The 14,008-nt window shown below is 33.7% G+C and overlaps 1 protein-coding gene across 3 annotated transcripts in view; it reads right to left on the bottom strand.

Moving 5' to 3' along the window:
* LOC138334946 (puromycin-sensitive aminopeptidase-like) overlaps positions 1-13,191 on the bottom strand; it is a 28,356-nt gene extending 15,165 nt beyond the window's left edge. The window contains exons 1-14 of one of the 3 annotated variants that reach the window (XM_069283821.1): positions 13,165-13,191; positions 12,820-12,949; positions 11,006-11,081; positions 10,352-10,434; positions 9,533-9,658; positions 8,344-8,451; positions 6,203-6,403; positions 5,833-5,929; positions 4,448-4,596; positions 3,680-3,844; positions 2,914-3,018; positions 2,465-2,620; positions 1,737-1,818; positions 289-425 (exon numbers count right to left, since the gene is read on the bottom strand). In XM_069283821.1, the coding sequence (XP_069139922.1) occupies positions 289-425; positions 1,737-1,818; positions 2,465-2,620; positions 2,914-3,018; positions 3,680-3,844; positions 4,448-4,596; positions 5,833-5,929; positions 6,203-6,403; positions 8,344-8,451; positions 9,533-9,658; positions 10,352-10,434; positions 11,006-11,081; positions 12,820-12,942 (1,608 nt within the window). In that variant the 5' untranslated portion in view covers positions 12,943-12,949; positions 13,165-13,191. The other 2 variants (XM_069283822.1, XM_069283820.1) reach the window with 2 other exon arrangements.
* Between the last annotated feature and the right edge of the window lie 817 nt (positions 13,192-14,008).

The following is a 14,008-nucleotide window of genomic DNA, read 5'->3' as shown; positions in this document are numbered from 1 at the left end:
AAGTTTTCAAGTAATGATATCTTATTGTGTAATGAGTAAAATTCATCTTTTAACAATTATAAAGTTAGCGCTTAATTTTACGTATTTACTCTTTGTCAAAGTAAAGTGCCTAATTTAAATATCTTTAACTTTTTTCTATTGTTAAAACTGTGTAGCCTTAATTTAAAGGTAATTGAAAAAGAATCCAAATGAAAATGTTTATGAATTTTAAGTTAATACTATCACATTATTTCATTAAAACAAGAAATCCAAATGTCTTAAGCCAGTGTAAGTATGAAAGTGACTGACCTTGACCCAGTCACCAGGCTTGACGTTCTCCATGGTAACAGTTGTCTCAATGTCTTCCATTAAGATGCGTTTGACAGGTGCTTTGGGACTGTTGCTGGTACATATTGTTATTGGAGTCAACCACTTGGAGTTACAACCTGCAGGTGATCATAACCAATGTTAATTAACATATATAACATATCAGATCCCCCGCCAATGGAGATATCAAAGCTGAAGTAAGTTTGATTGTGGAGACTTATGTGTATGAAAAAAACCAGGAAAAAGGAAGTTGAGCTAAAGAAAGATGGAGTATAATTCAAGTAGAGCGGGGCTGGAATTGTTGAATCAGGTATACAGCCTTGACATTTATATTAGACTATATACACAAAGATGGGTGGAGTTTTGCAAAGTAACATTTACCATTTACCATGATATTTTCAGCAATGTTTCCATGGTAACGGAAAAAGTGCAAAAAATGAAAACCTAAAAATAGCAAAAGGTACTACTAGACCATAAAAAGAATGTGTCTATGAAGTTTCGTGGAAATATCTCTGCTGGTTTTAGAGTTATGCTCCGGAAATGAACCTGCTACAAAAATATATATTTTCAACAATGTTTCTATGGTTACAGAAAAAAGCACAAAATGTAAAAAACCTAAAAATAGCAAAAGGCACTACTAGACCGTAAGAACAATGTGTCTATGAAGTTTCATGAAAATATCTCTGTTGGTTTTAGAGTTGTGCTCCAGAAAACGATTCTTACACAAAAATCTGCCATTTTCAGCAATGTTTCCATGGTTACAGAAAAAAGTACAAAAAGTGAAAACCTTAAAATAGCAAAAGACACTACTAGACCATAAGACCAATGTGTCTATGAAGTTTCGTGGAAACATCTCTTCTGGTTTTAGAGTTATTCTCCGGAAACGAACCTGGTACAAAAATATGATATTTTCAGCAATGTTTCCATGGTTACGGAAAAAATGCAAAAAATGAAAACCTAAAAATAGCAAAAGGCACTACTAGACCATAAGACCAATGTGCGTATGAAGTTTCGTGGAAATATCTCTACTGGTTTTAGAGTTATGCTCCGGAAACCATTCGTACGGACGGACAGACGGACGGACAGACGGAACCCATTTGTAGGTGATCATAACCAATGTTAATTAACATATATAACATATCAATAAAACCAAAGGGCCCAGATGGCTTGTATCACTCACCTAGCTCTGCTCCTGGCCAGGTAAGCTTACCAATCAAACAATTAAATACAATTGACAGGTATTTATATGGTAAATCCTGATATAATAGTTTACCATGTACAGATCCAGTTATTTAAGAAGGGCAAATGCAATGCTCCGTACACAGAACTGTATATACACAGTTTCATTCATATTGCATGATGAATATTATCAGCATTACTGCAAATTACTCCTGGATGTGATAGAACCTAAGAGATATCAGAATCTTTACCTTCGGGGAGTTGACCGTCAGCACAGAACTTCTGTTGTGTAAGGGTGAGAACACGGTTATCTCCCTCCTGTTTCTCCTCAACCTGTTAAATACACACACAAAATTGTATTTGAAAGTAGACATTGTTTCACTCAGTCTGCTAGTTTAATTTTAATCAGGTCAACATAATCCTGCAGAGAATGTTGTTTCTGAGTTTTGTTGTTTTGCAAAGAAACACTCAAATGTAACAAGAGAGCACAAACTGTATGTGACTCAATAAGAGCCCATGGTCCGTTTTTAGGACTCAATATCACTTACCTTCAATTACAAATCCTGACTGATAGCATGAAAACTATGTAGGGTTTGTTTGTTATTTCTTTTCCATTTGAGGCTTACCTTGTGCAATAATTTTATGGGAGGCTAGTCCAAATTTAGTTATATTACCCAGTTATTTGTTTTTTAAGCACCCAGGACATGTATTCATCGAATATGATAATGTAAAGAGAAACAAGACCATTGGAGGACTAGTAGTAAGATATTACCTTGATGACTGGGAATCCATTTGTTGCGTCCAGGTAGACATGACATTCCGATAGGTATACTAATGCCCCCCCCATCCATCATCTCCCATCATGGTACCACATCTGCCCCTCCCTTCTCTCCCCCTCCCCCCATGCTATGTTTGTCCCCCTCTTTCCCTCCCCCATCCTCCTATTAGGGTACCATCAGAGGACTACTTGAGGTGTTACCTTGATGACCGGGAATCCCATCTGTTGCGTCCAGGTAGACATGACATTCTGGACAGGTTTACCGCTAGCCTTTCCCAGAGCATCCCACAGGTCCTCTGTGAAGGCATTACTGTACTGGAACTTGGTCAGGTACTGGTTCATGCCCTTACGGAAATCCTGAAAAAGGGAAGATACAATCTTCCAATGGATGCATTTCTTTGTGTTTTTACCTATAACATGTGCCACTGATGTAAGTTTGGTCGGTTCAAGACATATTACAGATCTTGGCCAGAGTTTTTTGAGAAGAACCACAGATAAAGGATCGAAACATCAACTGTTTATTAATGGATTAAACTAAATCTTATTCACAGTCAAAAGTTTCATTCGAATGTTTCATACAGAACTGTCCAAAAAGACTATTCATTTTCAATGAACACAAATGTCCTCCAGAAAGAGGAACGAGAACATACCTCATCTCCCACGTAGTCGTGTAACATTCTGATAACTGATGCTCCCTTACTGTAGGAAATAGCATCAAATATCTCATCAACTTCATCAGGATGGCCGACTGGTACCTGGAAGGTAACGTAAGATAAGTAAATCTGATCAATCAGATCACAGTAAAACCTGCTATATATAAAGGATGTCTCTATACAGGGACACCTGTCTATAAAGGACAGACTTGTCAATCTCATTTGGTGCAATTTACTATGAAATTTCAATATAATATGACGTCATTGTTGCAAATTGTACAACGGTATCATAGCAATTGGAAATTCATGGTGGATTTTTCTTTGTATCTGGTTTTTGAATTATGTCCTTAATATGGCAAGAAGGCTAAAGTTTTTCAAAAAGAAACATTTGTATCTGTTTATAGGACACCTGTCCATTAAGGACATTTTTGGCCTATTACAGTGTCCTTTATAGACAGGTTTCACTGTATACAGATGTTTTTTTCTTCGAAGGAAATGTCTATTCCTATTAAAAGGGAAAGTCTGCATTGAGTTGCCCTCACACAGAAGGGGATCCATTTGACATGTTCACTTTCAATCAGATTTATCAAATTCATAAAGACATACAAGCCTTATGCATGTTATCTTAACAAGAGTTCCACTTGAATCATTTTATTTAAGTTCCATATGGGCTCTTTACTAACAAGGAATATCAATGGTATTAGACCTATAATCATAGCTTTACAACACTACCACTAATGGGACTGTACATGTTGTTATCTACCTCTATAGGGTGACTGTTATGAAGAGCGTCCAATTCCAGGGCACGACCTAAATCCTGATTTACAAACTGTGTCCAGATGTCAAACTCTGGGAAACAATGGTCAACACACAAGTATTCAATCCAGGAAGCAAAGCCCTCATTCAACCAGAGATGTGTCCACCATTCCTGTGGGTAGAGTTAAGGTAAAGTAAGAATGAGGTCTATACTTATCTAAATCATGATGTTACAGGTAAAAGATAAGTATTGTATAATTGTTGCATTTGTCACAATAATATCAAAATTAAGACGGCTCTCTAATTATGTGGCATTTAATGCATTACATGTACTCAATTTCAGGATATAATTACATGACCTTTTAAACAGCTTTGTTTGTTTGTTTATTTGTTTGATTAATTAACAGCTATGGTCATGTAAGGACTGCCTCCCATGTATGCAGTGTGTTGCGTGTATGTTGTGCGAGGTGCGTGTTTTGGGAGACTGCGGTATATTCATGTTGTATCATCTTGTATAGTGGAACTATTGCCCTTTTTATAGTGCTATATCACTGAAGCATGCTGCCGAAGACTGTCTTAAACTCGTTCTTTATCTCTGGGAGCTATGTCCACATCCAGACAAAAATACTGACCAATATAAATGCACAAGATATTACCACCAAATATTTTATTCCAGCAATATTGGTAAGGTTATATTATGTGTGATTTAAAGAAACTTACCAAAAAAAGTAAGTTTTACAGTTTGCATAAAAGTAACAATAATTTGTAAAGTTACCATAGTGACGAGATTTCCAAACCACTGATGAGCTATTTCATGTCCGACCACAAGGGCTACCCACTGACGAGTATTGGCAGACGACGTCGTTGGGTCAATAAGTAACGCTGTCTCCCTGTATGTAACTAGACCCCAGTTCTCCATAGCTCCTGGAAGTGACAAGCAATGTACAATTGTCTGATCCAGTGTCTATACAAAGTACCTGCTACATGTATTTATATATACTTGGAAGTGACAAGAAATGTACAATTTGTCTGATTAAGTATCTATACAAAGTACCAACAATATGAATTTAAATTCATTCGGAAGTGACAAGCAATGTAGAATTTGTCTGATACAGTGTCGGCAGATAAAAGCAATTACATATATTTACCTGACCAATAGTAATACATGGTACAGTTATTTAAATTCTATAGTTGTATAAAGTTTATAAAAGCTTTTAACTTTTAAATTTAAACTCTATAGTTGTATAAAGTTTATAAAATCTGATAACTTTTAAATTCAAATTCGATAGTTGTATAAAGTTTATAAAAGCTTTTAACTTTTAAATTTAAATTCTATAGTTGTATTAAGTTTATAGAAGCTGATAACTTTTAAATTTAAATTCTATAGTTGTATTAAGTTTATAGAAGCTTTTAACTTTTGAATTTAAATTCTATATATTGTATTTAAGTTTATAGAAGTTTTAAATGATTTTAAACCTTTTAAAGTTTAAATTCTATAGTTGTATAAAGTTTATAGAAGCTGAAAGCTAACTTTTAAATTTAAATTCTATAGTTGTATAAAGTTTATAGAAGCTGATAACTTTTAAATTTAAATTCTATAGTTGTATAAAGTTTATAGAAGCTGATAACTTTTAAATTTAAATACTATAGTTGTATAAAGTTTATAAACGCTGATAACTTTTAAATTTAAATTCTATAGTTGTATTAAGTTTATAGAAGCTGATAACTTTTAAATTTAAACTCTATAGTTGTATAAAGTTTATAGAAGCTGATGACTTTTAAATTTAAATTCTATAGTTGTATAAAGTTTATAAAAGCTGATAACTTTCTTTTGCATCGAATGACTGGGAATCCCAGATTTATCTGAAGGCAGTGATCACAACATGTTCTGATGTATGCAACAGGTGTATCCAGTTATGTTCCCTGCCACTATAATACATGTGTAAATTTCTTTGATGGTCCAAAGATTAAGAAAATCATTTTGTTTATTTTTTTTTCTTATTTGTTGATTGCAGTAAATCTTTATTTTACAAGTATAAAATCTACCAGTTAAGTATGAACTTTTATTGCTAAAAAGCTTTAAATATAGACAAATATATTTTCCTCAGAATCACATATCATATCACTCTGTATAAGAACTCGACACTGGTCAATACTAACCTGCAGCGAAATCTGCTATAGCTATGAGGTCCATTTTAGGAAGGGGATAGGCAATCTGGAAATAGTCTTTGTAAAACGGCAAGGTCTTCACAGCTACCTATAATATCATAAAACAAATTTTAAAACAAAGCGTTGGTCTCAATCTGCTTAAGTAATCATACTGTATATCAGCAATGGCATGGTAATGAATCTCTTACATGTAAATAAGATAAAATGTTAAAATGGACAGCTCTAATTTAAACCAGTCAGGTAAATTTTTACTTTAGAAATGACATTTAAACAGTAAACACATCTCCTTTCCATCCAAACAATAGGAGGAGGATGTTATTTGTAAATTTGGTGGGAGATAATCACTTATATAAGTACATACATCCAAACCAAACTGTCCCTGAGCCTTCTTGCCCACTGGAGTGTAGACTCGAACCAAAACACCATCAGCGTCCTTCCCCTCCACGTAATCATACTCCCCCACCACGAACGCCAATAGGTATGTTGACATCACAGGTGTGCGGTCGTATGTCATCACCTTCCAGTTGGTATCACCCTCCATGGGGACCTCAGAGACTACCGGCTGCAATAAGTTCAAACACTTTTATTTGGGGTTTTAATAGTTTAGATTATTTCTTTTAGTAACTGGCCAAAGGATTAAGTTAATAAACTGTTCTTATCTTCAACAAGAGGCCCAAGGGCCTTAACGGTCATATGACTACCTTGGCAATAATCATATAGGAAATTAATTAGATAGTGTCATAGTAGCCATCCTCGATTTGGGATCAACCAGAGATGTAACAACACTTTGTCGGGACCATGTCAGGATCATTTCATGCAAGTTTCAGCCAAATCGCACCAGTAGAACTTGAGAAGAAGTTCAAAATGTGTTTTCAAGATGGCGGCTGTGGCGGCCATCTTGGATTTCAGATCTACATGAAAAATAACAACACTTTGTCGGAACCATGTCAGGATCATTTCATGCAAGTTTCAGCCAAATCGCACTGGTAGAACTTGAGAAGAAGTTCAAAATATGAAAAGTTAACGCACAGCGGACGGCAGACGACGACGGACGAAACATGACGACTATAGGTCATCCTGACCCTTCCGGTCAGATGACCTAAAAATAGAACCTTAACCAAGTCTTATTACAGAAGCATTTTAAGAACTTCAATAATTCTAACTTAATATAATTGTAAAATACATAAATTCAAAAGCACTCATGCCTAATTATGTACATAATGTATTATGTCCCTGATTTACATACTTTCACATTTATCAACAGTATGAAATATTAATACAGAGTAACTTTTAATGTCTACACTGGATGCCACATTGACAACATATTTGCCCAGTATAAACAAGTTTCCAGATTTACGTAAAGTTGTATGGTCTGTGACTTGTTGTATTTTAGGCATTGAAAAAGTAAAGTGTTCTACATATTTTTCTCCTTCTCTCTAAGTTTTAAATTTTATATTTATTAACTTTTGTAAAGTTCGCATTCGCAAAGTTATTAAACAATTGAATTAAAATATTGATTTTGAATATGTACATTTAAAATAGCTCGGAAATACTTGACTGTTCTGATCTATTCCGATCTGTACAGGTGTTGCCGGTATCGACCACATGATATGGCTCAGGAGGTTCTGATCTATACGAGTATCACCGATGTCGGTTACATGATGCAACTAGGTTTACCGATATTACCCGAAAGTTTGAAACCTATAGCATTGACTATAGCGGTTCTTTTAAAACATGTGATATTTCATGCGACATTTACTGCTATGTCAATAGTATATTGGTGATTTCATGGATCTGAACCATCATATTTAAGCATCCATATTCACACATTGTATGTTTTATGAGAGTTTGTGATGGTAAAAATTAAAAATACAACTTTAAGGTTATAACTACACACAATGAATTAAGGCAAATCCCACACAGTTACACCAGTATACACACTGATCTAGATTAGACATGGGCCAGTTTTGACAAGTTATACTGTAACTTGTATCTTGTATGGCAAACCCTGTCCCTTGCTCGTAGACTAATGCTACTTTTGTCTAGAACTGCTCCAATCGCTCTGACAGTAGTGTATTTACCGTATTAGGTGAATTGTCTTGCCTAAAAATCATTTTATCACCTCCTCAGTGGTAATGTAGTTCAAATTATTTAACGTGCATGACTTTGGCTCGGGTATGGGTACAGCCTACATATTGTACCTGCTTAATTGTATTAATCAACGATTTGTAATTACAACAGTATCAATTAAAATACTAAACAATGACGTGGAATTTGTCAATATTTTATGTTATATGTTTCATAAGAAATGTAGAACAATACATTTATGCCATATTTTGCTTCTTGGTTATGTAAAAGAATTAGCCTGAGTGAATTGTCCCTTTAACTGACCTATACAGAATACACACAGATCTAGATTAGACATGGGCCAGTTTTGACAAGTTATACTGTAATATTAACTGACCTATATTCTGTAAAATTTGTGTACAAACAAGAACTTACCATGTTAGAAAGAGCCACTCGGTCCTTAGGAACAACAAGTGTGACATCAAATGTAGCCTTTACAGCTGGTTCATCCCAGCAGGGGAAAGCTCGTCGTGCATCTGTGGCCTGTACAGATAATTCATTATACAAATTAATGTAAGAAAAAAAATCAATCAAATTTCAATTGCATAATATAAGTTAAGCTACAGTTATAATTATATCATGTTTTTGTAAAGTTATATTCAGTCAATGAAATGATGGGAGTTTACCTGCAATACGGTGGTTTTGAGATCCCAAAACGATGTGGGTAAAGTACTATTTACGGATGATTAGTCTTATATTTCGGTGATTATGACATCACAAAAATTAAGTCAAATGACAGCATCATAATCATCGGAAGGTGGAACTAATCGACAGTAAATAGTACTTTACCCATGTCATCTTGAGATCTCAAAAACCCTGTATAGACACTAATAAGCATTATGCCACGGATATATGATCTGAACATACATTTTTCTGCATATTTTGTCAAAATTTAAAAGCAGCTCAACAAATTGTGCTTCAACATTAAGACCGTGATGCAAATAAGCTTTTGATTAACTTAGTTCTATTTCAATTGCATCAAGTGCAAAGAAGCGATTTTACGTGACTCGACCACTGTAGCTGACTACCTGTCCAGTTTTTAAAAAAAGAAGGAAGTTTTTTTTTACGTGACTCGACCACTGTAGCCTCTGTCCAGTTTTTTAAAAAAGAAGGAAGTTTTTTTTTACGTGACTCGACCACTGTAGCCTCTGTCCAGTTTTTAAAAAAAGAAGGAAGTTTTTTTTACGTGACTCGACCACTGTAGCCTTTGTCCAGTTTTTAAAAAAAGAAGGAAGTTTTATCTATCAGACAATCCCATTTCTAGAATTTTTGAAAATAAAAGTAAACATGTCCAATCTGTTTCTAAATAAGACAAACCAAGTCAGCCTCATGTGTTACAATTTCTTCTAAAATGACAACATTCAAAATCTTATATTGGCAATGACTATTCCCCATGACGTCATTCTAGTGATTTTACACATGTCATAAATATGTCATATTATATCAATGGTATAAACGAAGAGTTTATTTATATAATGATATATAATAGGCTGCATTATAATGCAGTTGTCTAAAAAATATCCAAATCGTTTTCAATAATGTCAGAACTATAGTTGTATCGTACCTCGAACTGTGTAACTGCCCCAAACCTTTCCTCACCCTCAGGACTAGTGTATTTGCTTCGGTAGAAACCTTTCATTTTGTCATTCAACTCTCCACTGAATGATACAGACAAGGTTCCATTTCCAGGCTAGACAATAAACAAACAGCTTGGTTTATTACCAAGAAGAATTTCAAATAACTATTACAGTCAAACCTGCCTTTGTGAGTGACCACCTCTGTATAAAGACAACCTGCTTATAAAGATCACTGTTTCAGGGCTCAATTGGTCCATTTCATAACAATTTGACCTGTGTATAAAGACCTTTTTTTGATCCATTGACTGGTCTTTATAGACAGATTTGACTGTACTACAAAATGGAATGCATAACAGTACAATCAATAAATATTAACCCATGAAGTGATGATACAAAATGAAAAATAAAGCTTCATACATTATGTGTTGCTAAGTCAAATACAAATGTATATAACATATATCATATATGTACATTTCAATCAATCAATGAAAACTATTTGTTTATATTTTATTCTTCTACTCAACTGAATTAAGGAAACTATATCTCATTTTTTTCACATCCTCATACAGCTTAACATAATTTGTATCACAACACCTCATAAGACCATAACAATTGAGACATATAAACTCTATCCGTTAATGCATGATCAGATGTTTTTTTTACAATATCTTATTTTATTTTCCAATCCCATTTCATAAAACTTTCTATAACAAATTCATGCAATTAAGTTACACAATAATTTCAGCTCATATTAATGTTTACAAAAAGTGAAGTAATTCAATAGCAATTAAAATTGTATAACATACCTGAATTTCTGATGGAAATGTGAAAGTAACTATTTCATTTTCCTTAGTATAAGAAATTTCTCCTTTGATTTTATCAGAAGCTCCTGAAATAAAGCAATACATATGTAATGACTTGTTATAGGCATTTAATAATTTTACTGTTTTACAACATTCACTAATCTTATCAGACATGGCTCTTCTATGCATAAATACACTGTATATATTAAGTAAATTGTAGGTACTAAATCAAAGACTTTCTGAAGACTTTCTTGGGTGCAAAGTGTTTTATATATGGGGTCCTTCTCAGATAAAATGGGGTCCCCTTATGTATTTGGAGTGAACTTTACGGAAAAAAGTGGAGTCTTTTCATTTCCTAATTTTAAAAATGGTATGCAGATGGCGTAAAAGCAAACTCTGATTTATTATTGCCAATATAAAACAATAGTCTCAATTAAAGTAACATATTTCAAATTTTCGATACCCGGTAAATCAACTTCTAAAGTTTGGATTTTTTCCCTCAAGTAACTAATTTTCATCCATATGTAAAGCTCACCTAATTGGTTATTTTCTTCTAAATCAAATGAAAAACATATTATTTTATGACAAATTTGACATCAATATGCTTTAGGAACAATAAACTGGTGAAAATTGATAAATTTAACACAAAAAACCTACCATCTCCCTGATAGCTTGCCTCCTTTACATCAATATCACAACAGTTTAGGGTAATAGAGCTCAATGGTTTACCAACCTGATAAAAAAGAAATTTTAAAATGTTACTGACATTTATTATGATATAGATTAGGGAAATTTTGATAAGTTTCTGTTTCAAATTGTTCTAATTGGAGTGCCTGTACAATATATGATATGATTTTAGGCAAAGCCTATCTGTGAGCACAGTAATTAATCCATTCTTTTGTTTGTTGGGTTTTTAACTCTTACCAAACAGAAATATACATGTTATGAATGTAGATTACTAACAGCAAAAGAGTTATCTCCCTGACCCGGCGATTGAGCTCTTGTCGATGTTATGTTTTGAAAAAGCCTTGCTAAATTACTGACATTGAGTTTATAAAAAGAAAACCAATATTTAGCATAGAATACTTCTACTTTCACTTAAGTCTTTATGCAAAAATAGACGACTGCGACTACAAAATATATGTCAATGTCATTCCCCGTTGCCAAGCGGAAAATTCCGAAGCAAATATAGTCAGGTAAAACGGCTTAAGATTCAGGACAAAATGTAAATGTTTGATTTAGTAAAGAATTAAATTGGGAGGTTTATCTTTCACTGATGTTTTCATTTTGATTTTTTTTCAAAGTATATTGTTTGTATATATAATCTTGCAAGAGTGTGACTTTGCATACTATCTTGCGCAATACTGGATCTTGTTGTGATTTCCGTTTCCTGTTTACGAGAAAGTTTTCCAACTCTACAGATATGGATGATTTACATAGATTAAATTAACATTACCTTCGGGCCATTTGAGCTGTGCTCAAGCTCTATTAACGTATGTAAAAATGTATGTGTATACAGTGCAAATGGCAATTTTTATATTGAAGTACACAAATTTAAATGGTATTCTTTTAAACAAGTCCTTACAAGAAATCCTAAAAGGAATGTTTATATATAATTGGATTTTGAATGTCTGATACATAAGTTTTTCTTAAATCATTATTGTATTATATTACTTCATACCAATTGACCGATCGCCAGACAATATGTATATATATACTGTAGCCACGCCTTGTGCTCACAAACGCACATGTACACGTACCAATTCAATGTTGTATTATACAACACAAAATGTTCAGTCACATGCGGCACCAAATGGTTTGATTGACAACTGGTGATCTGTCAATAGTATTTTTGCATAAGATCTGATAGCAAACTTATACAGTATTGGCCCGCCTTAATTTGTCTCTTGGAATTCCATTCTACAAACATTTTGTGTAGGTACATGGATATGTATTTTTTTTTTTTTTGGTCTTTATGTGTTTCCACTGTTTGTATGATTCATTGTGGTCTAAATATAGGTACACGTAATTTTAAAGTAAAGATGACTGGTAAAGAAAAACAAAATGAAAGTTGAAAAATGAAATGAAAGTTGGAGATTTGATTTGTTCTCTTGTGTTCAATGAATTTTATATCTATTGGTTTTTTTATTATTATATCTAATTGGCTGCAGCGCTTGATAGTGCAATTAATTCCAAAATAGGCACCAAATTTGTATCATCAATAAATCAACTTTAGAGCTTTTTACAAAAAAAAACAAAAAAAAAACATCAATATTTCATGTTGCAAACAATACAATGTACCTGTCCCTTCACAGAAAGCCCTCATACTAATTTCAAGTATCATAATATCCCCTCAAACATGCATCATTCAGACTTTAGAGCTTTACTGCTTATTTAATTAGACCTAATTAGTGACCTTTGTCTTTCAACAGTATGACAGTGCATTATCTGCATAGGCCTAGGCTACATACCTTCACCTGAATTTCTTCTGATCCCTCAAACGTGAAGGATTTGAGATTTGGCTGTAGGCGGATGCTGTAATTGACTGGACAAGCATCCAGTGGCAGACGTTGGAAGGGCTTTTTGTCCGGCATACCTACTCTGAAGTGGCGACAAAAAAGTACAGTTGTAGAACGCTGTTGGAATCTACTAAATAATGATTTAGTGAAGCTGAAATAAACGTAGCTTTGTGATGAAGAAAAACGCACTTGCAAACTTTCACGTTTAACGGTTGACAGACTACTTAAACGATATATTCGAAAGGGAAACTGGTAGAGCCCTTTCATAAAGATCAGCCAAAAATACAATACACTCACGTTTCACGTTTTTCAGTCAATGTCTATCGGACGTTTGTATGAAAAAGTCGTAATCAACGTCAAGTAGATGCACAATTAAAATACGGATTAAACAGATGAAATCAAAATGTTTATGTGCTGTATTATATTTTATTGTTCCTGTTTTTATTTTTAAAATTAGATTCATGCCAATGGTAATAAATTTGTCGCGACATAACAACATATTTGCGAATATTTGTGTTAGATTTTAAATTTAAGTCATACGGTTTTAATATTAGTGTGATTGAGACGATTTCCGGTTAAAAAGTTAGTCGTCTGCATGAAGTTCACACATGTGCTGGCTATATAGTGTATACTCCTAGGTAAAGTATCGTGTAGTGTTTATATATATTACAGTATCAAAATATGTTATTCATATTCATAGTATCCAGCTGACACCAACTGAAGTTTGCATGATATAAAAGTTAGACACCTAGAATCTAGTTACTGTAAAACTGTTAGTGTCCATAGGCCTACATGTAACATCAGTGAACATATCATGAAAGCCAGCAGAAATGGACATGTTTGGTTTCCATAATGTTTCCTTAGATTTGATTTTGTTTTAATTTCTATTCTACATTGTCACATTATGGCCCACTACTTTTCCGAAACAGTTTTTTATTTTCAAAGTGCGATCAAGATTGATCCCTCAAACGTGAAGGATTTGAGATTTGGCTGTAGGCGGATGCTGTAATTGACTGGACAAGCATCCAGTGGCAGACGTTGGAAGGGCTTTTTGTCCGGCATACCTACTCTGAAGTGGCGACAAAAAAGTACAGTTGTAAGAACGCTGTTGGAATCTACTAAATAATGATTTAGTGAAGCT

Source organism: Argopecten irradians, chromosome 11 (assembly GCF_041381155.1).
Source record: "Argopecten irradians isolate NY chromosome 11, Ai_NY, whole genome shotgun sequence".
NCBI lineage: Eukaryota > Metazoa > Mollusca > Bivalvia > Pectinida > Pectinidae > Argopecten > Argopecten irradians.
Note: the sequence above shows the minus strand (reverse complement) of the source record. Positions and strands in the feature narration are given on the sequence as shown.